This window comes from Tenrec ecaudatus, chromosome 4 (assembly GCF_050624435.1).
Source record: "Tenrec ecaudatus isolate mTenEca1 chromosome 4, mTenEca1.hap1, whole genome shotgun sequence".
NCBI lineage: Eukaryota > Metazoa > Chordata > Mammalia > Afrosoricida > Tenrecidae > Tenrec > Tenrec ecaudatus.
In genome coordinates this window covers 63,219,434-63,245,629 of record NC_134533.1, presented here as the reverse complement: position 1 = coordinate 63,245,629, position 26,196 = coordinate 63,219,434, and the positions used below count along the sequence as shown (strand labels likewise).

General features: G+C 44.9%; 1 protein-coding gene across 4 annotated transcripts in view; it reads left to right on the top strand.

Annotated features, from left to right (window-relative positions):
• Positions 1–26,196, top strand: part of PPFIBP2 (PPFIB scaffold protein 2) — a 181,805-nt gene that overhangs the window by 136,058 nt on the left and 19,551 nt on the right. For all 4 annotated transcript variants that reach the window (XM_075546129.1, XM_075546130.1, XM_075546128.1 and 1 more), the window contains 9 exons: positions 9,451–9,543; positions 11,680–11,788; positions 14,716–14,777; positions 15,793–15,868; positions 16,880–16,983; positions 19,123–19,190; positions 20,888–20,945; positions 21,779–21,820; positions 25,557–25,698. In XM_075546129.1, the coding sequence (XP_075402244.1) occupies positions 9,451–9,543; positions 11,680–11,788; positions 14,716–14,777; positions 15,793–15,868; positions 16,880–16,983; positions 19,123–19,190; positions 20,888–20,945; positions 21,779–21,820; positions 25,557–25,698 (754 nt within the window). The remainder of the gene's footprint in view (positions 1–9,450; positions 9,544–11,679; positions 11,789–14,715; positions 14,778–15,792; positions 15,869–16,879; positions 16,984–19,122; positions 19,191–20,887; positions 20,946–21,778; positions 21,821–25,556; positions 25,699–26,196) is intronic.

The window sequence follows — 26,196 nt, the reverse complement described above, 5'->3', positions numbered from 1 at the left end:
TTTCCAGAGGGTAGAGGAAGAAACTTGGAAAATTGCCACTCTCGCTCTAATAAAGGAGAAACTAATATATGCAGTAAACCCGATGGGCTCCTTGAGAGAGTATGACCAGTATTGCTGGAGAGTTGAGAGTAGTCACAAACAGACAAGCCCCGAGCCTTCGGTAAATCAGAACTTGGAAAATTTAGAAATAAAATGAGTGGGGAACCTATGAAAGCAAAGTTGACTGAAGAAGATAAACTGTGCTAAAAGCAGTACCTTCTGACTCTGTAATCTCATAAGCGATACCAACAGAAAGGAAAAGCCCAAAGGGTCCCTGAAAGAAACTAGTTATCAAAAGGGCATCTACAACAACACGGGCACACGCCAAGGACAAATAACAGTACACCTGCATGAACAGGGTCAGGAAAGCAAACCAAGGGAAGGACAATGCTGAGGAATTCAAGGATTTCTTAAAGTTCTGTTCTCAGTAAGAAGACCAAAGAAAACATGCAATCCATCCCACCTATGCCTCCAAGAGGTCCAAATAACTTAAAGTCACACTCCCAGGACCATTTGCTGTAAGCAGATTTTAGGAAATCGGGAAAATGAAGTGAGTTGCTAGAATATTCCTGGAGAATAATCAAGGAGAAAGTCGGGTTCTTTCAAATGTCATCTGTGAGATGGTACTTGAATGTTAAAGTGGGGTGTGTTAGTCTGGATACATTAGAGAAACAAATCCACAGAAACTCATGTATAAGAGAGAGATTTATATAAAGGATAAGTGTTCATCAAGAAAGCATCCCCATCCCCTTCCTATGATGTGTATGCCTTTTGTACTGCCCCTTCCTGTGACGTGTGGTTACCTGTAATGATGCCTTCCGAAGGAGCTATAATCCTTGGTTACCAATAAAGTTGAGGTTCTTTCCTGCTCTCGTGGTCCCTCTTCCCCCACGAGAACCACTAAGCAGGGCTGAGGTGAGCATGCTACCATGAAAAAAAAAAGAAATAAAATAAAACATCCCAATCCAGTGCTGCCCAAGCCCACAAGTCCAATATTAATTAATTAATCCATATGCCCAACACCAATCCACAAAGTCCTCCTCCATCTCACAAAACACATGCAATGATGCTGACTGCAGGAGGAAAGCTGAGTCAGTGAATGGGTAAGCATCTCAACACTGGCAGGGGTCTCCATATGGCTGCTCCAGCACCCAGGGCTGCATCAGTGGCCTCTCCTGAGGGATGTCTTTTAGGAAGTGAGCCTTGCCAAATGAAGCAGGGAACTGGCTAAGGATGGTCCAACCATCAGAAAGCAATAGGCCCAAGAACTAGAAAGGCGAGGGTCACTAAGCCATTTATCTCTCAGCCTTTCAATTAACCCCACATGTGTTCATCAGCCAGATTGGTACAATAGGTTCTCTAAAGAAACAAAACCAGAATGCTAATAATTATATATATATATATTTATATAGATAGATAACATAAGAAATAATGAGCTAATTAAATTATAAAGCAGTACAAATGGCTCAGTGCAACTCACTCCCGTGAGACATTTGTGAGACATTGGCAGTCCTTCAAGTCTTGGGGGCTTCCAGGTAGTCCTCTGTAGAGCAATTCAGGCTATCCGGGCACAGGCAGCAAACAGTAAGGCAGGTCACCAACATTCAGCCAGAGGACAGGGTCCGACGGTCCCCAGCTCAAGAAACATAAATTCCAACAGTGTGGTGAAGCAGGTCTTGAAGGAACCTCAAATTTCAGCAACACAGTCCACAGGTTTGGTGTCCCACAGGTAGTGTAGCTTGCAAATTGAGGCACAGAACAAGCAAAGCAGCCACACATTGGTCCCATGATCAAAGAACAGTAGACAGAGGTGAGGCTATCAGAGCCATTTATCTCTCCGCCCTTCAATTAACCCCACATGTGTTTATCGGCCAGGTTGGCACCATAAGCTTTAACTATCTCATAGGGCTTTACTAAGAATTAGTCAAATCAGATCAACCTTATTGGTTTGGCTGGTAATGCATCTTGTAGTAGTACATCTGGCAAATCTTCACTTCCGTGAGGTGTTACAAAGTGTTGCTTGGACTAGTCTTATGAATGAGATGAAGGAATATGGGATGGAAGCGAATAGGTATTTGATACTTGAATGATTTTTTTAGTACAACTAATTTAATAACTAACAAAGACATCATTTTGAACTATCACATTAGAGAACTCCAGAGTAATAAAAATAAATCAGAATGTTTCCAGTTGTTAAACAGTTTTGTTGAAAAATAGATTACAATAGACACTTTTTACAGAATTTGGAAAAATATCATTTTTAGCCTAAAATTCTTTTTTCCCCCTTTTAAGTCATTTTATTGGAGATTCGTACAATTCTTTTTTAAAAAAAAACATTTTATTAGGGGCTCATACAACTCATCACAATCCATGCATATACATACATCAATTGTATAAAGCACATCTGTGCATTCTTTGCCCTAATCATTTTCTTTTTTTTTTCCTTTTCTTATTTTACATTTTATTAGGGGCTCATACAACTCTTATCATAATCTACACATATACATACATTCGTGCATTCTTTGCCCTAATCACTCTCAAAGCATTTGCTCTCCACTTAAGCCCTCTGCATCAGGTCCTCTTTTTTTTCCCCCTCCCTCCTCGCTCCCCATTCCCTCATGAGCCCTTGATAATCCACAGATTGTTATTTTGTCATATCTTGCCCTATCCGGAGTCTCCCTTCCCCTCCTTCTCTGCCGTCCATCTCCCAGGGAGGAGGTCACATGTGGATCCTTTTAATCAGTTCCCCCTTTCCAACCCACTCACCCTCCACTCTCCCAGCCTCGCCCCTCACACCCCTGGTCCTGAAGGTATCGTCCACCCTGGATTCCCTGTGCCTCCAACTCCCATATGCACCAGTGTACAATCTCTGCCCTTTCTAGTCCTGCAAGGTAGAATTTGGATCATGGTAGTTGGGGGGAGGAAGCATCCAGGATCTGGGGAAAGCTGTGTTCTTCATCGGTACTACCTCGCACCCTGATTGACCCATCTCCTCTCTTAAACCCCTCTGTGAGGGGATCTCCAGTGGCCGACACTTGGGCCTTGGGTCTCCACTCTGCACTTCCCCCTTCATTCACTATGGTATATATATATACACACACACATACATACATATATGCACACCACACACACACACACACACACACACACACGCACACACATATATATTCTTTTTTTTCTTTGCATGATGCCTTATACCTGGTCCCTTTGGCACCTTGTGATCGCACAGGCTGGTGTGCTTCTTCCATGTGGGCTTTATTGCTTCTGAGCTAGATGGCCGCTTGTTCACCTTCAAGCCTTTAAGACCCTAGACACTATCTCTTTCGATAGCTGGGCACCATCAGCTTTCTTCGCCACATTTACTTATGCACCCGTTTGTCTTCGGCTATCGTATCATGGAGGTGTGCAGCCAATGATACGATTTTTTTGTTCTTCGATGCCTGATAACTGATCCCTTTGGGACCACGCGATCACACAGGTTGGTGTGTTCTTCCATGTGGGCTTTGTTGCTTCTGAGCTAGATGGCTGCTTGTTTATCTTCAAGCCTTTAAGACCCCAGTCACTATCTCTTTTGATAGCCGGGCACCATCAGCTTTCTTCACCACATTTACTTGTTCACCTGCTTTGGCTTCAGCAGTTGTGTCAGGAGAGTGAGCATCATAGAGTGCAAATTTAATAAAGGAAAGTATTCATGCATTGAGGGAGTGCTTGAGTAGAGGCCCAAGGTCCTTCTGCCACCTTAATACTAAACCTATAAATATAGACACATAGATCTATTTCCCCATCCTCATACATATATATTTACATGTGCATGTCTTTGTCTAGACCTCCATAAATGCCCCTTGACTCCCAACTCCTTCCTCCATCTCCCTTAACTTTCCTCCTACCCCACTACCATGCTTCGTCCATACCTGGGCTACAGCTATACTTCTTCTCTACGCAACCTTACCCTTGATCATTTCCCACCAGGCCTGCCACTCCCCCCTCTCTACCATTTTAGGTCCCATGTTGTTCCCTTGTCCCTGTGTTTTTTAACACCACTTCCTTACCCCTCCTATCCCCCCCACCCCAAGTCCCCCCGGAACTGTCGGTCCCGTTGTTTTTCCTCCACATAGTTCATCCAGCCTGTCCTATTCAGACAGAACTGTGGAGACACTAACATGCACGAAAAGAAGACAGAGGAAAACAAAGCAACAGTATACAACCAGACAACAAAACAACAAAAACAAACTTGAATGATTATCATTCCATCTGCTGACCCGCTTTTAAAGATTGTCTTTAGCTAACCTAGTAATCTTTCCCTAGCTCTCCTGCTATTTAACATTGTTAATCCAAAATTTAGATGTTGCTAAAGAAGGCCTGGTTGCGTCGTGGTTATGCATCGGGCTACTGAGTGCAAGGTCAGTGACTAGAAATCACTGGCCCCTCTTCAGGATAAAGACAAGGGTTTCTACTCCCATAAAGAGGTGAGGAAACCACAGGGACAGTTCTAGCCTGTCATATAGGGTTGCCATGAGCCAGAATCTACTCAATGGCATTGAGTTTTCTTGTTGTTGTTATTGTGTGTGAGAGAAGGCCTTGAAGTTTTGATAGTACAAATCCCAAGAAAATGAATCTAGACAGACCTAGACAGACTGGAGAGATCAGTTAACATTTAAAGGGTAATAAGAGATTGGAAGAATCTGCATAGTCTAGAATTGCTGAAGGTAGGGGATGATACTTCAAGGGGGAACCAATCAACTTGAGAGAAGAGAACAAGCTTGTGGATTAGACTGAGAGGAACTCATTGAGGATGAATAATGGCCACAGTACGTGGGACCTAGAAATGTATCTGCCTGAGAGGGTGGGGAGGGAATGAGATCATGAAAAGCCAGGGACAGTCCATCCAGATGTGCACTGAAAAGTCTAAAAATGTGGAAGGAGAAGGCAGTTGAGGATAGTGTGGTAATAATTTCGTTTAGAAGAATTAATACCAGAGAAGTCATAAGGAAGGACCACTGGTGGTGTAGTGGTTACACAATGGGTTGTTAACCACCAGTTTCACCGAGGGAGAAAGATAAGGCTTTCTACTCCCATAAGGAGTTTTAGTCTTGGAAACCCACTGGAGCAATAGAAGGTCTCACCTTTCTCTAGCAGCGCAGCTGGTGGTTTCAAACTGCTGATCTTGCGATTAGCAAGCCAACTCTTTGTTAAGGTGGGATCTTAAATATGCCCTCAAGCAAATGGCGTGACTTGGTTCAGACCCTCTACCAGAACCCCCTCCCCACCAAAATGTGGCTATAGCTACAAGCCTGTAAAATCCAGAATTATGATACATCACATAGGGAGCAGTGGCCACAATGATTGACCACGACTCACTTAACAATAGGGAGAAACGAGGAGGGCCACCATCCTTCCCCATAGATTACTATAGCAGTTGGGTTCTGCAGTGACATTGTCCATAGACTTGGTAAGAGAAACATCAATCGACTTGCTGGTTAAAGGGATTCAGAATTTAATAGGCATTAATTCCTAGGTATGTAGTTATTTTTCAAAGTTGTCATAAAAGGTCTAAATATTCTAGAGGTGACAAAGCATCAGGTTTGGAGTGGGAAGTGAAGGCATAAGGTTTGGTCTAGAGTGTGAGGGAAAGTTTGGGACTGTTGGCCTGTAGAAGTGTGGTGTGTGCCTTGGAAGAGGGGGCTTCTAAAGTTTGTGCAGAAATGGAATGAAAAGATAATGAAAATTTCCATGAAATGTTGAAGCCCACTTCTATGTTAGTTAACTGTGCATGAGGTGGTGACACGTTTGAGCATATGAGTCGGAGAGTTGGCCTGGGTAGCATGGACACAGGTATACTAAGGTGATGTGTCTGTGTGTGTATCTGTGCTTGTGTCCCCATCTCTACTGTTGCTTCTTCCTGAAGGATTTCTTCTAGGCTCTGTGTCTCAAGTGTTGGCATGCAAGAATGACCCTCCAAAAGGGTGCAAAAGAGCTCCTTGAGGTTGGGGATTTATTCAAATTGCAAAGCAGTCTCCCATGGAGGAGGCAGGCAGCAGAAAACAAGCCACGCCTTTTGAGTCCTGTTCAGAGTGGATGGCCATGGACTGGGGTGGCTGAGTGCTTCCTGCAGCTTACACTCTGCAAGCTCCTTCCTTTTCTGTGCTGCTCTCTGCAGGAGTTCTGTGTCGGAGAACTGACTGACCCTGCGTGATTTTTCTCTCCTCTCTCTTCCTTTCTACAGTCAGTTCTGAATGTGATCAGTGAGCTACAGGAGCAGATGTGTAGGCTGCAGCTGGACATCCACAGGCAAATGCAAGAGCGCCAGTTACTCAGTAGGGACCACCCCGAGGAGGTGGCGGCTGGTGACGGTGCGGCCGAGCCCCAGCCCTGCAGCCAGCACTGTGCCCGTTGGGAGGGGTCACCTGTAGGAACCACACTTAAGTATATCAGAGCATGCATGTGTGGGGCATTTCACTGGTGGAGGGGCCGGTGGGGCTTAGCATGGTTCCGTTTTTGCCTCCGGGAATAACTTGGGACTCATTCTTCTCTGGAAACAAGTGAGCTTTGTGGCCCTCACTGAGCAGGGTGTGAGCAGGTGAGACAGACCCTAGAGCAGGTGGTGATACTCATCTTTAGGACTGGGAACGAGGTGTGTCAGACTCTCAATTATGGGCATTTGTGCCAAAGAAAATCTCCAGATATGTGCCAAAAGGAAAAAAGCACAAAAATCAGGATTCCTAGGTACCTGACTCAGATATCAGTTCCTTCTTCTGGGCTGGGAGACTAAATAATGCTTCATCCCATGTGATTCTTTTTCCTTGAGGGGGAAAATAGCATCATGAAAGAATCCTTTCAAGTTTATTTTTAAAGAGGTTTACTTCCAGTGAGAAACTAGAACACAGTTTGCCATTTCTAGTTTGCCATGTGCTTTATCAATTAAATCATTATCTGAATTTTATAGAAAAATATGCTACCTCCCACTCCCACCTCTCAATCCCACTAGAGTGGCTTTCATGACCTTCAGCCCAGGTAGGCTCTATCTGAGTGGAATGCTGCAGGGACCTGTTTCTCTAGCATATGATGCCTGGTGTGACAGCAGAAGTAGGAGGATATAGAAGCCCCTAACCAGTTAGACCATAACTGGAGTTCATGTGTTTGTTCAATACATAATGCATACCTACTGTGTGTGCCTGACTCTGCTGGATAGTCAGACGTTAGCAATGTGAACTTGGAACTAGCAAAACTCCTCTTGGAGTTATAGTATAGGAGGAGATTGCTACTAAGTCAATTGTGGTTCATAGTGAACTCATGGGACAGAATAGAAGTCTGTCCTTTCATTAAGGTTACCAAGCCTATAATAATCTCTACGGGAGCAGACAACCTCATTGTTCTCCCTTAGCACTGCTGGGTCTGAACTGCTGACCCTGTGGACAGCAGCCCAACACAGAACCAAGAGAACTAGCTGGTAGCTATCCTACAAGTAATATTTGGTGTAGAGTGTCCGAGACACACAAAGCTTGAGGTAATGTGGAGATGAAGCTAGCCTTGCTCAGGGAGGCTTGGAAAATGGGTAGGAGTTAGTGTGATGGCTCTAAGCATATGTAAAGGACCGTGTTGGCAAGAAAAAAGCAAAAGTGCCCAGTGTGGCTGGATGATAACACAGGAGGGAGGAGGCAAGCAGGAGCATGGAGTTTCTGATGAAGGTGATTGTAGACTCGTGGTGACAGTTGCACCACATTGTTCTTTTTCTCGGGGGATTGAGGCGACTTCAACTAGCACTTCCTGTGAGTAGAACCATCCCACAGAGTTTCTAGGCTGTCATTGCTAAAGGGGCAGATCTCCAGTCCTCTGAACCTCCACGCGTTTGGTTAGCAGATGAGTGATTAACCATTGTGCCACCAGGAATTTTTTTCTATCACATGTAACTAAAGTCATGTACGTTAATTGTACAAGGAAAATGTTGTATGTTTACTACAATTAAAAGAGAAGAAAATGATGACAATGACCTGGGTTGGACTGGGCTGTATTTGTCATCGGTTGTAGTTTATGAGATTTGAGAAACAAAGGAGTGACTTGATCACATTTGTGTTGTGACCATATGAATGAGCTTCAAAAATGTGTGGGAAAATGGAACTAAAGGATACTGGATGTTTTCCACAAACTCTTTGAAGCCTCTTTTTATTGGTACCCTGGATGCCTTATGGTCAGTGGATAGAAGAGGGAGGAGGAGACAGAGGAGCAACCAATGAAGAGACTGTCCAGGCTACCAAAAGTGGTTGGTAGACCACAATGGTGTAGAATTGGAGAGAAATGATTCAAGCTATTTTTTTGGAAGGGTGGAGAATGAATTAGGTGTGTAGGGAAAAGGGGAGAAGGAAATACCAAGGGTGGACCCCAGGTTTGTGGCACAAGCCATCCGATAAACGGGCATGCTATTTAATGGGGCAGGAATGAAGGAATAAGAGAGAGGTAGTAAAGGCTCTGTTTTGGACTTGACAATCCTGAGGTGTTAGGTGACATACACTGATGTAGATGTTGAGGAAGTATGTTGCTTAGGTTGCCTTTATGCTAAATTGTTTATAGTCAATAGGACCAATTATTAAGGGAGACTTTATATCTTTTTTTATTGAAGGTGTTGTTTTAAATCAGGGTCTGTAAAATTTAAAGACATGGGCTGGAATCCCAGTTTCACCAGCTCCACCTATGTCAGGCTTACATATCACTGCATTGGTTTTCCACTGTCCAAAGAATGGTATCAGATCTCCTTATTTTCTCAACCAAGAATCTTTATAGTAAACCCCCACCTTACCTGGATGCTTTAACCCTTCCTCTGCTTTGGCACAATAGTTCACACCTTTTTCTGCCTTTCCTTTCCCTGGATACCCCCTCAAAATCATTTTCCTTCATGACTTGCCGCTACACTTGGCATGTAGTGTTAGTTCCTTTAGTGGATCATTTCTATCCCACTCAGCTGCCTCTTCCTCTGTGAAGCCCTCCAAGATCACGAGGCCCCTCCACTGGCACTGCCCCTTTCTCTCCATTGTCAGCACAGAGAGATGCTCCCAGCCTGCATTTTGCTACGTTACCTGCTTCACCCCTACACAAATGTTCACGGTGTGCACACACACGGTAGTGGATGCAAGCCTCTGAAAAAGGGGCAGGCAAGAAGGGTTCTAAAGAGAAGAGGACGCCTTTCTCTCCTTGGTAGTTGGAACTCGCTGCTCTCAGACATTCCTCTCATTTTAAATGGCCACACAGTTTTCCTGCAACAAGGACCATGCTTACAGATTTAACACCACAGTGTGGGATTAGATGCTGTTGCTCGGCCCCTGGTGTCCTCCGTGCATGACCTTTTCCAGGTTTGTATACTCAGGACACCTCTGGCTTTTTTAACCAACTGAACTCTGCCTTCCTTTCCTGATCCTCTAGGAGCTGTTACAAGAACTCAGGCACCTCAAAATCAAAGTGGAGGAGTTAGAAAATGAGCGGAATCAGTATGAATGTGAGCTCAAGGCTACTAAGGTACGATGCAGTTCTGATGCATATGGAGAGGACTTTGAGGCCCTGGCTGGGGGAGCCCAGTGTTCACACTGGGGGTTTCAGCAGCCGAAGCTTGAAAAATGAGAATGTATTATCCCACTGTGTGCCGGACAGCAGCACTGAGCACAAAGGGACTGCAGCAGACAGATGTGGGCACGGGAAGGGTCTTTCGAGAAGAGCCTGCAGGACTCTGGGCTCCAGAAGGGTTGCAGTTGAGTCTCCTCCTACACACTGCACCCACAGTGTCTACTTGAACCCTAGGAAGGTATCTGAAGGAGCCAGTGAACTGAGCATGTTAGCAGCAAGTGAGCGACAGGCCCCGACGCGGTCAACGCAGTGTTATCTAGTCCTTTTTAAAATGACTAGTGCCACTGGCCATCCTTTTTGTTTAAGCATATCTTATTTTCAGCAATGAATGTATTCCTAAAATAGAGTTTTAATCAATTTTTTCAATGAAATTATGCTATTGTTTTTTATTGGAAGTTTGGTGTTTTTAAACCACTACCATTGAGCCAATTCCAACCCGTAGTAGTGCTATAGGATGGAGTAGATACATGATAGGTAGCATGATAGAATGATTTAAGTACTTTTCAAACATTAATGTATCTGATCCTCATAAAATCCATGTACTCCCACTGCCATTGAGTTGATTCCGACTCAGAGTCAGACCTGAGAGGACAGGGGAGAAGTGCCCTGTGGGTTCTGAGACTGTAGCTCCTCTCAGGAGTAGAAAGCCTTCTCTTTCTCTTGCAGAATGAATGGCGATTTCGAATTGTTGACCTTGTGGTTAGCAAACCAACTTGCAACCCACTACACCATCAGAGCTCCACCCAAGATTTACATCTATTATATTCATGTTTTACAGATGGAGAAACTGAGGCACGGAGAAGTTAAGCAATTTTTCCGAGATCTTACTTAGTTGTCTAGTTCTGACCCCTTTATCTAGTCAGGCATCTCCATAGTCAGCTCCATACTGGCTCATTTGTATCTGAAACCAGTCTGGTATGTCTTTACCTCCTAGTCACCAAGTCTAGGACTCTTTCTCATGTAGCTCCCAACCTTCACACAGAGTGCTCCACTCATGCAGGTCCTATCTCGGCAAACCTTTGAAGGTGGATGTACCACCCTGTTATAAAACCAAGATGCTTTTTTCCCCCCTTTAAGATTACCGAAGCCCTTTGCCCTGGCATGTATACCTTTGAAATGCTTAGAGTTGTTTAATAACTGCCATGTGTTGAGCATCTTCTCTGCACTAGAATATACCAAGATCTTTGCTCACATTTTCTCAGTTAATCCATAAAACATATCCAAGGAAATACATGTATCGTAGTATCCTCATTTTCAGTGTAAAGAAACTGAAGCTCAGGGTGGTTCAGAGGTTTAGACCTGGGTGAGTGTTGTTTGAAAACTCAAATCCTCTTTCTTAGATCGTCCTGATTCCTTGCAATAAAAGCCTACACTGATATTTTTGTTCAGCTCCTCAGTTTCCTGCTAAAGCTTTCTATGGCCCTCACGGTGATTCATATTCCAGTTCAGCAACGCCGGGGTGTGGTCCCATAGTTTAATGAAGCCCAGCACTTTCAGGATGCCAGCATACCCATCTCTGCACGTCGGCTCTTGGCTCGCTCTTTATCCACCAGTCATGATTTTATTTCCACTGTATTTCCTGCTTGAGGTGGGACGATGAAACTGCATGTCTCTTATTATGATGGTATGCATACATGCTATCGCATAAATATCTTAGGAGAAAGAAGACCACATCCAAGAAGAGAAAATCCACTTCTCGAAACCCTCACAGCGTGCACAGTCCCAGCTCCTCTGGCTCTAGATGTGGCTGGGCTCAGGGCGCTGGGCAGGTCAAGAGCCTGGTCAGGTAGGAGGGAAGAAGGGGAAGGATAGACTGGCAGTCAGTGCTGCTGGTAGGGTTGCACTAGCCAAGAAGAGTGAATGCTTTCACTAGCTCTTCACTCAGCAAGGAGGGCTGTGAGGCTTCTAGCATCGCTGCTGATTTCCAAGCTGGTCTTAGGAACCAATGGACCCGGGCTCTCTGGCTGCAAGCCAGTCATCAGAGAATGGTCAGCCTTCTGACCTCGTCCATATTCTCGGTTGCTCTTCCAGGCTGAGGTAGCCCAGCTACAGGAGCAGGTGGCCCTGAAGGATGCAGAAATTGAGCGTCTGCACAGCCAGCTCTCCCGTACCACAACCCATAACGGCCATATTGAAAGAGGTAAACAGCTTCATTGTGACCGAAGGCAGTTACCCTTGTCCCTTCTAACATATCTCTACGAATGGGTGGGTATCAGCTTGTGTCATTTAGTGTGTTGGTGTTCATGGATGTGTATGTAATGAGAGGGCTTCAAAAAGTTCGTGGAAAAATTGTCCATGACCTTTTGATGCCATCTCATGTGTGTATCTGTGGGGACACACATGCATGTGTGCCCTTACATGTGTGTAGGCTCATCTAAAAGTCATGGCTGTGTGGTGAAAACATTGTCACAAATCATTCCTCCAAGATTCCGTTTTGAATCTGTTCCTCACATAAGCAGTGTTCATTGAAGCACTTTGTAACCACCGCTAAAGTTTTTACTGCGGAGGTAGGAAATGCCTGCCTCTTTTACTTGATTGAAAACACTTGTTTCTGTGTCTGCACCAAAGGGAGGCGTCAGCAGCTCATTCAGTCATTCTACATATGTCCATCTGCTTAACACGTGTACGAGGCCTCGGGCTGTAGAAACAGACAAGTTCTCTGTCATTCTTTATACCTAAGTTTAAACTTTACCTCCCAGAAAGGGCTTTACTGTCCACCATACCTCAAATAAGTGCCACAGTCTTATTTTTCTCTAACTCAGCATCATTTGTATTTTCTTCATAGCCATTATTATCACTTACCAAGGTTGTATTTTGAGAGATCTTTGTATATAAACTATTGCCTCCACTCTGAAGGGGAGAGTGTGTGTTTGTCTTGTTCAAGATTGTGTATAATATTTCAATCCATGATAGGCTTCTAAGAGATATTGCTGAACAAGTGAGTGGATAAAATGGGCCCTGAAGAGTCCAAGTCTTACTAATTACAAATAGAGGATAAATCCTCAAATATTTGAATTGACACATATTTTCTATTTATGGATGTCTGCTGTTTACAAAATAGTCAATACTGGGGTTGGAGGCGGGAGGCCATATAGTCCTGTGAATTTGTGCCACTACCAAGTCTCATCTGAGCCTCAGCACTGCCTAGCTTGGATCCCTGGCTGGGATGGGGAACCGTGAAACAACAGCTTAGGCTGGAGAAGGAAATTAGCAGTCAGCATTCTCATGCCTCTCCAAGCCTTTCTCGGCGTCTCCCAGGTAATTAGGTGTGTCACTACTATCAATGCATAGTGTAGAGCAGGTGTCCTCAAACGACGGCCTGTGGGCCATGTGTGGCCAGTCAGGGACCTTTATCCAGCCCGCTGGGTGTTTTTGTCCCGTTTGTTTTTTCACTTCAAAATAAGATATGTGCTGTGTACATAGGAATTTGTTCATAGTTTTTTTTATAACTATACTCCGGCCCTCCAATGGGTTTGAGGGACAGTGACCTGGCCCCTGTTTAAAAAGCTGAGCACCCCTGGGGTAGAGACTAGGTCCTCCTAGGATACTCTAAACCTGCATTGCCAAACCTTGGCAGTGAGTTTCCACTCTTATGACTTCTAGAGCAACTGTCCTCTCCTTCCACCTTATCCTTCCTTCCAGTCCAGGCCTTTGAGACCCTGCTTCATTTCATCTTCAGGTGCCGCCTAGGCCTGGTCCGTTGGTCACCCTCTGCTCAGGTTAAGTCTTGGCTAAAGAATCTAGGTTTGCCAGGCCCCAGCTGGAACTCACCTACCAAACTAGGCAGATCAACTAGTCCTAGACTGCCAGGATCCTAAGAAAAAGAGCAAACTGTCTTCTTCACTCTGTAAAAGAATTGCCACCCTTCTTTACACCAAGTCCACAAACCCACTACTTCTGTCCTTATTGCCTGTGAACACGCATCCTGAAAAGGGGATGCCTACTCGTCTGCTCCCTTATTTCCTGTACATTTATTATAGAGATATCTTTATTCTATTACAGTTATACTAGTTTAAGAAAGGAGTTTTTGGAAAACAGCTGCCTATTTTGTGCCAACTTTTATACCCCAAAATATTTGATAGGATGACCTGCAGCTTCTCCAAGCATTAGTCTTTGTCTTGGCTCTCCAGACCGGTTTTAGAAACAACCAAGAAAAAGGCCCTGTTGGATCCAGAATAAGATGAGGACATGGATTGACCACCAAGGACTGATGCGCTTCCTTTGGCCCATAAAATAAATCTGTAGCTTTACAACTAAACAGTTGGTTGTCCTTAGCTGTAGAGTGTGTTTTAACATAGGGTTACATATAGTAGCTAAACAATAGCTGGTCAATTTTGTCTATGTCATTTTAAATTTAAAATGAAGTCAAGTGCATATATATATATATTCTTCTATTGTGTGTGTTTCCTCTAACTTTATCTATCTATCTATTTATTTAACATTTTATTAGGAAGTGCCCATTTCTTTCACATTTCCTTTGCTATCTATATTCAACTATAAGATCTTTTAGTTATTTTATTTTATTTATTCTTTTTTAAATAACAGTTTTATTGGCATATCATTTACATATACAATTAAGTAGCTCATCATGTCAAGGAGAATTGTGCAATTATTGCCATATTTTCACTAATTTAAAATGCTTCTCTGTTACAACTCATATGATGTATGGTTTTTCTTGAAGACCAATTCGTAGACCTAGTACATGCCTACTGACGGTGTAAAGGATACTACCAATGCTGCATTCCTGTGAGATGTAGGTTGTAAATGATTTGGGGTCCTTCCATGCTACCTTTGACTAGATGGCATGTTGTTTTTTCTTATAAATGTTTATAAAGAGAAATCAAAATATTAGGTTTATTCATTTAGTAGTTCAACAATTCTTTAATGATGGGTCTGCCAGGCACCATTCTGGGATCTTTAAAGAAATCATGCAGACTGTGTGTAATTTGTCCACATGGAAACTCCTATTGGTTGCACTTAAGGAACATCTTATTATGTGAGGAATTTATGTAATTATCACTCTTGGAATTGATGTAATTAATTCTTTCTATATCTGAAATTTTTTAGAACAAGAAATTCAGCGTCTGAAAATTGGAATGGAAACTTTGCTTGTTGAAAATGAAGATAAAGTAAGATGGTCACTGAGTGGTACTGTCTTCTTCCTCTGACTTCCTGGTCCTGTTTGGTTCCCACTGGCCTCTGATCTTCTGGACAATCTATGCTTATTGGGCTGTTGACTCAGCAAAGTATTAACCAGCTTCTGCCTCCTAGAGACTCTGCCTCAGCCTTGGGTTACTGGCTGTGGGACCTGGAAACTGCCTGAATGAAGTCTCCCAAAGGCAGACTAATGTCAGCCTGGCTATGGTAATGTGGTGGTGATACAGTTTGGTTACTGCCAGTATCATAACTACTGCTTAGATCCATCCTCTTAGCAAAACTCAGGAGCAGTTTCTTCACACTCCTATGCATATGATCTAGTAGTAGAACAGCCAGAGAGACTCCAGGCAGCATGCAATGGCTCAGTTTACCCTGCCCTCATAGATTCTACCCATCTCATTCCTGCGCAATCATGATCATCTCCAGGTATCACACCCTTACCTTTTACAGCTGAGGAAACAGATTCTAAGTGCTGAACTACTCTTTGCCCTATATCAGGTAAACAAGTAAATAGCAGAGCTAAAATTCAAACCCAAGTTTGTCTCACATCAGAACCTATATATCTCCCCCAACCCTCTAGGCCTCTGCCTTGCAATAAATGATCCCCTCTGGGAATTGCTTTAATTGTAATAGGAGCCTAGGAATAAATGAGGATATTGGGATAAATAAATAGAACAGGCAGGACTTTAGACTAGGAAGTCAATTTCTCCCTGCTCAGGAATATAGAGAGACTATATTATGCTTTCGGAAATGCTTAAATCCCTTGAGGGCTATGCCAAGGAGGGATATATTTTTGTCTTTAAGATAGAGATTGGACTCAGAGCTGTCAGTAGAGGCAGACCCTATAGAAAGGACCTATATAGTGTGCCTCCTCCTTGAAGTGTTCCATAATGAACGGAGTTTCCTTCTCTGTGTGCCTTTGACTCTGAAAGCACGGGGCTGCTTTTCAAAGTGCTTATGTTGAAATCTGCTCTTGCCCTGTGGCAGGACCGTCGGATCGAGGAGCTGAGGGGGCTCTTGAACCAGTACCGGAGAGTGCAGGAGATCGTGATGGCAACTCAAGGTAAACAAGCAAGTGGGCGTTCTACAGTTTTCTCCAAACAGTATTCCAGCTGTGTGACAGATGGCTCTGAACTCGAGACATTTGCAGTAATGATTTCCAGGAAATTTAGCAGATGACAATCAATTCAGAGCTGCCAGGGATTACCCAGATCACCAAGGAAATGAAGCTTTCAACCTTTAACCTTTGGGAATTCCTACTCTTGGAAGGTCTCCTGCACATCTTCTCAGGATAATCCCATAGAGGCAATGAATAGAGTTCAATCTGGAGTAAAAATCAATCTACCTCCCCTCCAGTCAACTCGGGAAATGATAGACTTTGGGAGTCTTTCTTGAGCCCTTGGGTTCCTGGACTGCTTTACAAATTCACAGTATAGGGAGAGCTCTTTATGCTTCATATCTGCTGCTCAGAGTAAATGCAATGTTCAGGCAATTTTGGTGTTTTTACGGATACCGTGGTGCATCTGTCAGACAGCCATCCTTGTGATTCATGCCACTGCACTGAGCTCTCACCAGAGCAAACTGATGAGCAGCGGACTCACAGAAGGCTTCCATGAGAGTAATCTGGACTCTTTCATTCCACCTGATCTGGGAAGTTGCCCAGTGCCAGCCTGGGCTACCGCTAGCTGGTCACCATCAAAGGCCTCTCTGCCAGCCCAAACACCCATATTGCAGTCTTGTTTTCTCAGATCTTTTGAGATCTTTTTGAGGTGGCACCAGGTCAAGTCACTCTCAGAGCCTAATTGCTTGTGGCCAAGCCATGAGGAGGTTGGAGATAGCAGGTGCCTTTCCAATCTCTTAGAGAGGTATGCTTGATCTTGAGATGACCTTGTGACAGCTCTTGCTTAGATGTCCTGAAGAATCTTTTGAACACGTTTTTTTGAACACTCTTATGTCCTTTTATCAACTACTTAGTTGTTTTCTACTGAAGAGGAAACAGTAGAAGGATTAAGTGGTACAGTTACAGGTTTCTGAACCAATCGGAATGATCATTGCTGTGCATTCATGCTTCCAGTGCCTTCAGAAAGACCGCTTACCATCAACGAAGAAGGACTGGATGGAAGTTTCAGAAAGTGGAACACTGTAAATAAAGGACCTGAGGAATTATTTAAGCCAGAGGTACCGTGCTTCCATTCACAATACGGGGCTTCAGCAGACCCTCGGTTTGCCCTGAGCTTGAGGGAGGATCTGGTCTGGAGCATACATGTCAGGCTCCTCCTCTTGAGCAGTAAAGCACCAAATCAGTGGCTCCAGAAGCTTTGGGGAGAGGACAAGAGGAACATGGCTTTAACCGTCAGGCTGTGTTCTGGTTGAGATGGACAACCTGGGGGTACTGGGACACAGGAGAACAGAAAAGAAAATTATGTATGTTTTTGTCTCCCCTCTCTGGAAGGTAAACATAGACCATAGGTGCTGTTTGTGTAATTGCCACCGTTTCTTCAAGCGGTAAACCAATTGCCAGTGGGCCCACTCTGACCCTTTGCCAGCCCAGGGTGTGTCAGAGTAGAACTGTTCCCATGGGGTTGTCAGGAGCTGATATATTGGAAGCAGATAGCAGCCTGTTGTTGAGGGAATGAATAAGTCAGTCATGCTCATGTAGAGTGTTCACTGTTTAATGTGACACGCCCCTCCGTCACAGACATCCTTTGCAGCCCCCATAGCAGCATGGGCATTGCCTAACGAGCACTGGGTTTTCCTTCTCTTCCAGAGTCCCACACTTAGTTTTGTTTGTTTTTAATCTGCGCCTATTGTGTGTATCTTTCTGGGCTTAGTCTAGTTAGAAATAAGCAAACAAAACCACAGATGCAGACCCCAGGTGAAGCAATAACTTCTGCCTGGGGCCTAAGATTCACAAAATTCCAGGGGAGGCACACTGGAAAGGATTTTAGCAGTTCTGGCTAACCCTTTTTAATTCAGGAAGGAACAAACGTCACCCCATGACCCAGTTACCGAATCAGAACCAGCACAACAGATTGCTAGTAATCACCAGAGTAGTAACACACTTGCTCAATGCCTCCGTGTGATCATTGTGCTGGGCAGGGTACATGGCTCATGGACCTTACTCCTTACAATACTCCATAAGCTCCACTCCCCACCTCCCCAGCCCTCCCCCCCCCCAAAAAAAAACCCAACCCAACACCCACTACCACCTAGTCCATCCAAACTCCTAGCTGGCCTTATGTAGGGCTTCCAGGGTGGTAAACCTTTATGAGAAGAGTTATCCTGCTTCCTCGCCACTGAAGCAGCTGTGTGTGCCCCAGACCAGCTGTCAGCAGTCAGCGCTTACCCGGCAGTGCCACCAGAGCTCCCAGGCCTCCTCCTTGCATTGCGAGGAAGCAGAGGTCCAGAGAGCACAAGCAGTGTGCTCTGGGCCACATGGCAAGTAGATGGCAGACTGCAGGCTTGAACCCAGGCCCATTGACTCACAAAGCCCAGTCTTTCAATGATTATCGTGTGCAGCCAGTGTTCTCTCTACGGTAGCCAGAAAAAGGTGCCAGCTCTAGAGAAAAGAGGCCTTCTTTTCAGTCCATGCAATACTCACAACATAGGATGGGGCCTTTTCACCTCACCATTTTCTTGTGTTCCTCCCACCTGTGAAATTGTTTTCTTTCTCGCCTTCATGGTGCACTGATTCTCAGTGTTCTCCTCTCTAATCTATCAGGGAGAGAGTCGCTTCCTCCTCTCTAGTCCCATGTTACTTTGTGGATCTTAGTACTGTGAGGCTATAGTACATTATGCTTTTATCCAAACTTACTTATCTGCCTCCCAGATGTCGGGAACACTTCCTCCATGCTTAGCCAAGGGTGGCAGGCCATACGATTTGCCGATGTTTGTAGGTGTTCCTATTAATTAGGATGCTCTTATTATAAGCAATAGAAATTGATTCTGGCTAACCCAAGCCAAAGGGAAGGGTGTGCAGTGCTCACTGACTGAAAGGAAAAGATGAAGAACCAAGTGCAGTGAGGGCAGGAGACGTTAAAGCCCCAGGGGCCTAAGTCTCTTGACAGTGCTTTACTGCTAGGATGTGCCCTTTGTCTCAGACTGAGCCCCTGAGGACGAGGCCAAGGGGCTCCTTGAGACCCATGTGCTAAGCCCTCTACACCTTGAAAAGGAACTGACACGGATGTATCCACCATGGCTATCTCCAGGTAGGGAAAGGTAACTCCTCACAAGAAAAAGTCCAAGAAGGGGAAAAGACGGTAGGTAGGCCCCAGACAATGACTGCCCTTCATGGTGATTCTTCTGTTTCTGGTGCAGATGCCGCCAAGATGTAGCTCTCCCATGATGGAGCCACCACCTCTGCCCCAGAAATCCCTGGAAACCAGGTAGGGGGTCTGAGCACTTCCTGGGGCAGCTGTGATCCCAGGCCCTGCCTGGAGAACCTGGCCATGCACAGTGATCATGGCCACCATCTCCTGGGCAGTCTGCCCTTTTGTTGTGGCAGTGCAGGCCTCAGTCATACCACAAGGGCACACAAACCATGTCATGAACCAGTCTTAGCTCCCTTGGTTTAGTGCTGCCCTCTTCACAAGCTGAGGCCATTCCTGCTGAGACACAACCTGGCAGAGGGTGGAGCCTCAGCGAAGAGGCGACTGCAGCTCATCCTCTAGTGTGGCCACCTTCGATTGGCTCCTCAAAGCTGGGAGAATATCCAGGACTGGGGTGTGTGTGTGTGGGGGGGTGTCTGTCTTTTCCATTAGCCCCTCTGAGGTAACTTTCCTGTTCTTGCAAGCTCTCCAGAGAGGGACATTTACTCTGCCATGGAAGTTAGTCTAATTGTCTTCAGGAAGCTTCACATCACAATGAGCTGGCCTGTGGAGCCACCTGTCTGGAGAATTCTTCAAATTTCTGGTGTCATTTCTTAACACATATTTCCAAGTTGGGCCCCAGGTAGGAAAGAGATGGCAGCTTTACTGCCAAGAGCAGACTGTCTTTCAGCCAGAGTGTCTGGACATGCCAGCCACAAACATGAGGGAAGCTTTCCCAGAACACTGCCATCTGCAGAGCTTGCTGCAGACCGTGGCCTAGGTTCTCCAAGTCTACTCTAGAACTCATCGAGTCCTGTTGGTCCCCTGCTCCATTAGCCCGAGAGAAACATGAACATGTATGAGAAGGTAGTGGGCCCGCCCTTCATTTTACAGAATGAAAAATGTGGTTAATATCAGCCTTGAGGAACTAGCTTTCACTGACCAGACTCACAAGAGACACGTTTGTGGGCAGATACTGCTGTCTCCATTCGAATGGAGAGAAATGGCTATCACGAAGCCTGGGATCCTCATGCTGACTCTCACTGGGATCTTCATTTCCTTCTCTGTGAAGCAGCCTTTAGAAAGCACATTTGCTCTGAACAAACTAACTGGAACAGAATCACAACCGAGGGGTGTAGGATCCCAGGAGAGGGTGTTTTGGAGCTTGGTGGCCCAATATACTTGTCTCCACTCTAAGAAGGCACCAACTCTCTCCTCCCAGGGCTGCTCTGGGGGCCCACAGTTAAGGTGTAATTATGCTTCTTGACTCGCAGACAGAGTAGTCACCTCCCAGCAGTGAAATACAATTGAATGTATTCAGGGTTTTTGAGAAGTGTCTGAGACTTCTATGGATTTAAGTGATGCTCTGATACCTCATTGACACATTAATAGATCAAATTATCTACCAGGGTGGGCCAGTGTCATGCCTTGTGAGATAGTTTGCTCACTTGTTCACTGCCATCTAGCCAATTTTGAATCATAGTGCCCCTTTAAGGCAGAGTAGGAATTGCCCCTTTGGGTTTCCAGTGCTGTAAATCTTTATGAGAGCAGAAAGCCTCCCTTGGAGTAGCTAGTGGGTTCAAACTGCTGACCTTGTGTTGAACAGCTCAACAGGTAATCCATTATACCACCAGAGTTCCTGTCGTTCTTGTTAGAGGGTGCCTTTTTTCCTGGCCCCAGACAAATCACTGGTTAAGCATCTGAAATGCCTTCTGCACGAATGCCCTCCTTCTCCAACTGTTCTTCTGTCCCCTTTCTTTTTGTGTTTTCCCAAGGGCTCAGAAGAAACTCTCTTGTAGCCTGGAAGACTTAAGAAGTGCATCCATGGAAAAGGTCAGCTCATTAATCTGCACATAGCAATGACTGAGTGGCTTCTCTGTGCCCAGCACAGAGCTGAGGTGTGCAGTCCAGGAGGACCTGGTCCCTGCCTCCTTCAAGCTTATATAGGGAAGCTGGGGAGGTAAGACTGACACGATCAGTCTCAGAAAGCCAGTCAGCCCAAGGTAACCTAGAGGCAGAGAGACTGAGGAAATACTGTGTTGAAGTGGTGAGCAGAAGAGCTTGTCAATTTTGTAGAGCCCCGTGGGCCAGGCAGGTTTGGGTACACAGTGGGGAATAGGAGGTGGCAAGGTCAGAGCCATGAGTCAGATCAAGCCATAGAAGACCTTGAACACTGATTCTCTGAGGGGCATCAAAATGGTCCTAGAAACACACCATTATCTTTTCATTCTATTTTTCCAAGGACGTTTTGAAACTGCCTCGCATATCCCCAGGGCAGTTGGGAGCCTGGCAGAGGTTTGAAATGAAGAAGCGATGTGGATAAAGGAGATCATCCCAGGAGTAGGGGATGGGATAGTTTAGAATTTGGAAAGGAGACTGTTGGAAGAGTCTAGACAGAGATTGGGAACTGGTGGCCCTCAACCTTGCAGCCAACCGCCATTGCCAGAGAAGCGGGCTGGAGGAGGGGTTGGGCCATGAGTGAGTAACCTCTTGTCTTCTGCCATGGATGGTGATTTACTGGGAGGACGATGGGGAGGGAGCCTTTTGGGGTTAAGCTGACAAGTGGCCCCGAGTTTTTATTGTCTGTCACTAACCAGGTCTCTCTCTCTATCTCTCTCTCTCTCTCCCCCCCACATACTGGTTGAATCCTCCTTGCTGCTCTGTAGTGTGTCGATGGGAACCAGCTCTCCCTGGTGGTGGAACCCAAGGTACAGTTAATGCAATCCCATGACCGCTTGTGATTGTATTATTTGCTAGAGTGTTTTTATAGAGCAAACCACAGTTTTTGTACTCTTAACCAACTTCTTAACAGTAAAGGAAAAGAAAGCTGGAGGAAAGGCAAAACTTCCTCTTCCCCCCGTTTTTGTGTGTGTGTGGGGGGGTATGTGTGTTAGTCTGGGTAAACTAGGGAAACAAATCCACAGAAACTCATATATATATGAGAGAGTTTTATATAAAGGTTTTAAGTATACATTAAGAAAGCATACCAACCCAGTGCTGTCTAAGCCCGTAAGGCCAACATTAGCCCATATGTCCAACGCCCATCTACAAAGCCCTCCTTAATCGCAGAAAGCACATGCAATGACGCCAACTGCAGGGGGAAAGCCGAATCAGTGAGCATGTAAGCATCTCAGTGCTGGCAGAGGTCTCCTTCCATAAGGCTGCTCCAGCACCCAGGGCTGCATCAGGGTAGGTTCATGTGGCTTCTCCTCAGGGATGTCTCCCAGGAAGTGAGCCTTGCCAGCTGACGCAGGGAACTGGCTAAGGAAGCTGTACCCTGGTCTGACCATCAGAAAGCAAGAGATCCGAGAACTAGAAAGGTGAGGCTCACTGAGCCACTGATCGCTCGGCCCTTCAGTTAATCCCACATGTGTTTATTGGCCAGGTTGGCACAATAAACCTTAACTATCTCGGTATGTACAACCAATTATGTGCTATATATTTGACCTCCATTGTGTAGGAAGGGTCAGGATTTATTACCACCTCCATTTTAAAGGCTTTGTGAAATGACTCTTTAGCAAAACAATTGAGGTAATCAGTAAAAGGAGGATGTTATGACCTTGGCACATACTTACTGATAGCTCTGTCTATCCTTTTTATCCTGTTATGTCATGGTTACTCTCTTCTCAACACACATGTGTTACCACCCTACCAGGACCACTAATATAATCGGCACAATCATTTTCTGCCACATTCCCTAAACATCTTCCGGGCCTCCTTAGAGTGTACATCCATTGATGAAGGCTTTCCCTGTGAGCCATTGGAATAAGTCAGTCTCCCATGCTCCCCTAGGCATTTCAGCTCCTTATTCCCTCTTGAGTGCTCTGTTCTCTGAGCTAACCGTTCTCTTCCCATGTGCATGGATTATAAATCTTTAATGCTGCGTTCTCGCTTTAGGAACAGCATTTTCCTTGTAGTCTTTAGGTTGTGTCCTGGACCTTCCCTAAGCATGAAATTTCCGATGAATTCTGACTTGTGCCTTCTGGGTGTGGTGACTGCTCTTCTAGTTCTTTCTATAACTCTAGGACCCAGATGTGTGATATTTTCTGTGCTTCTGTTTGTTCACTGTCCATGGTGTGTGAGACCCAGCCTGTATATTATTTCGTAACAATATTAAGGCAGGAATTACTGTTCTGTACTTAGAAGTGATAAAACAGGTTCAGAGTGCTTAGAGAGTTTTGTCTGACTCAAAACCTAGGCACTTTCCACTCTGGCTTGCTGCCCCTGTTTCTAATTTAAGGTAACTGGTTATTGGTTTTATGCCATATCTTTCTAATTCCCCACTATCAGGGTTATTCCACGTGGAGGCACCAGAAGCTGAGCATTTCTATTTTCTCTATGTTGTATCTATCGTTGAGCTACCGTCTCCACTAGTGGTCGTTCCTTCTCAGCTTTTCTCCATGATCTCAACAGATCTCAGAAAGCCCCGGTGCCTTCTCTTGTCTTTCTTACAGATCTGGGTTGCCTCTTGGGTTAGATACATATTATCTTTACATCTCAGAGGACACCCCGGACAGCCCCACATTGATATTTTTGGTTGTCTCTGCCCTGTTTTGGGGGGCCACATGTCTGATGACATAATCAGAGATCTGTTTTTGAGAACTCCTCCTCATCCCCAGAACCTCTGTGTAAATGGAGTTTTGAAGCCATTCCTACCACTTCTCTGAACTTTTTGAAAAAGTGCTTTCCCAAAGTCAGTGGTTCCTGAGTCTGTGTGTCAAAATCATTTAAAGAGCTTGTTAAAATACAGACTCCTTGATGTCCCACCAGTATAGCTAATCACTGGGGCTAGAGTTTAATCTTGAAATCTACCATTGCTATTCCATATGACCCAGGTGATTAGGAAGCAGCCAGTGCATGAGGGAAACATTTGAGACCTATTGATTTTGACCACATGCCTGATCATTTCCATGGTCTACCTCATGGATCATCATGAACTTCGAAACCTCATAGTCTTCATCTCAAGGGTCTGTTACTTTTACTCTACCCACTGATTCTTTGAGAATTTAGTTCCTTCATCTCATCTCTGAGAAGCCCTGGTGGTGTAGTGGTATGAGTTAGGCTGCTAACTGCAAGGTCAGTTCAAAACCACCAGCTACTCAATGGGAAAAAGACAGGGCTTTCTACTCCATAAAGAGTTATAGTCTCAGAAACTCACAGGGGAAGTTCTGCCCAGTCCTGTAGGGATCCCTATGAGTCAACATCAGCTCAAGGCAGTGGAGCTGGCCTCATCTCTCTCCTTCCTGAGCTCATTCTAAGGGATTGGTAGCAAATGTGTGAAGAATGAACTGAATTCAGAAAGGTATCAAATACTTTGTAGTTTAAGGAAACATGCAAGTTATTATAGTTTCCCATTATTGTTTTGACCTCCTAGTCATGAAATCTATTTATCTTTCATAATACTTTTTTACTGTATCCAATCAGACAGTACTCAATTTCTCTTTTCTTTTATTCTCACTCGAAGTCATTCCACGATACTTCACTCAAATTTGTGGACTTGGGTGCTATTATATCTTCCTTGGCCAAATCAATATTATAATTCATCCCTTTTTTAAGTAAATTTTTTATTTTGCGAGGCTTTTTGGACCTAGAACCAAGCTCCTTTGCATGGAGACTGTATCTTATGCAGACTGTGACCTGAAGTTCTCAGAGAACTCTTCTGTTGGCATGTAGTCCTCTGGTCCCCTTCCTGTTGTTATTTCCTCCAGAGGTAAGTGTACCTCCTTGCTTTCCCATAACTTAATGTTTTCCAAAGTATCTATCACCATACGATAGTCTTCCTCTTCCACTTCAAGTCCTCCTGTTGTAGCATAATCGTCTCTTGGGCAAGATCTGTATAATATGTGAACTTGGGAAAACCTTGCTAAAGTCTTTCCTGACCTTGAGAGCCCAGCTTTATAACCACCTCTTCACCATCCACAGGAAAGCAAGCCTGTAGTGAATAGGAAGGTCAAGCCCTAGGCTGGCCTCAGTTTCCTCTTCTGCCAAGAAATTGTAGATTCTAATTGTGGCAACTCCATTAGGAACTGGTGATAATGGGTGACCTGGGAGATAGATTATCATTTTACTGTGCTTTATTTTCTTCATCTGCCCAAAGACAGCTTAAACGATACCTATCAGGATTGGTACACAATATATATGACAAAGCAATAGGTTTGCAGTGTATTCAAAGAGCTTCTGGGTGATTCATAGTTGTTCTTTGAGCTTCTGAGCACCAGGACAAATGGCAAAAGGCCTTGTGAGACATTTCTACTTCATTTTAAGGGATAGCTGCAGCCAGCCTTGGATTTGAGCTTGACTCTGGTCCTTATTTCTGGGCTGGACTAAATGGTCTTTGAGGGATGTAAAGGAAAAATGGCTATTCCTGTATCTAAGATTTTTCTGTTTAGCTTTAAGTCTGAGGAGTTTGAGGGCTGATAGGATATCTTTGTCTCATTCTAATAGGGTAGCCCTTTCCTGATAGAGCAGAAACACCCCACAATATCTGGGAAGGTTTCAGGAGCCACGCCCAATGGAGAGGCTGCCAAATCCACTCCCACTGCCCCCCAGCCTGACCCCCCAGGGAACAAGAGTCTGCTAAAACTGAGTGAGTATCCAGACCCTGAGCGGTTAGCCTCAGGCACCATGTCCTCGGCACACCTCGTTATTGTACAAGATCCCTGCACCTGCCTCTGCTGGAGAATGATGGGAGTGGGTAACTGAGACAACTTTTACCTCAGGGTCGTTCCACTTCTAGAGATAATGACTGTGTGGGCAAGCTGTCACCGTAGGGAAACACTTCAGAGTCCCAGAAAACCTGACTGTTTGCCCCTCTCTAGTTCTTTTCAGTTGTAATTTTCCACCCTTCTGTTTTTTCTCTTCTCTCAAGTCCCTTCTTGCCCTCCTTTCCAGCACTCCTCTTTTCTGCCCCTCTAAGGCACCCCCTTCCTGTCCTCTCCTCTCCTCTCTCTTCCTCTTTCATCCTGCTCTTCTCCCTCCTGTCTCTGTCTTCTTCTCTACAGCCTCCCTATTGCCAGTATGATGACGTTTTACACTCTTCCAAGTGAAGGCTGAGAGGCTCCTCTTTAGGGAAATGGAGCCCGTG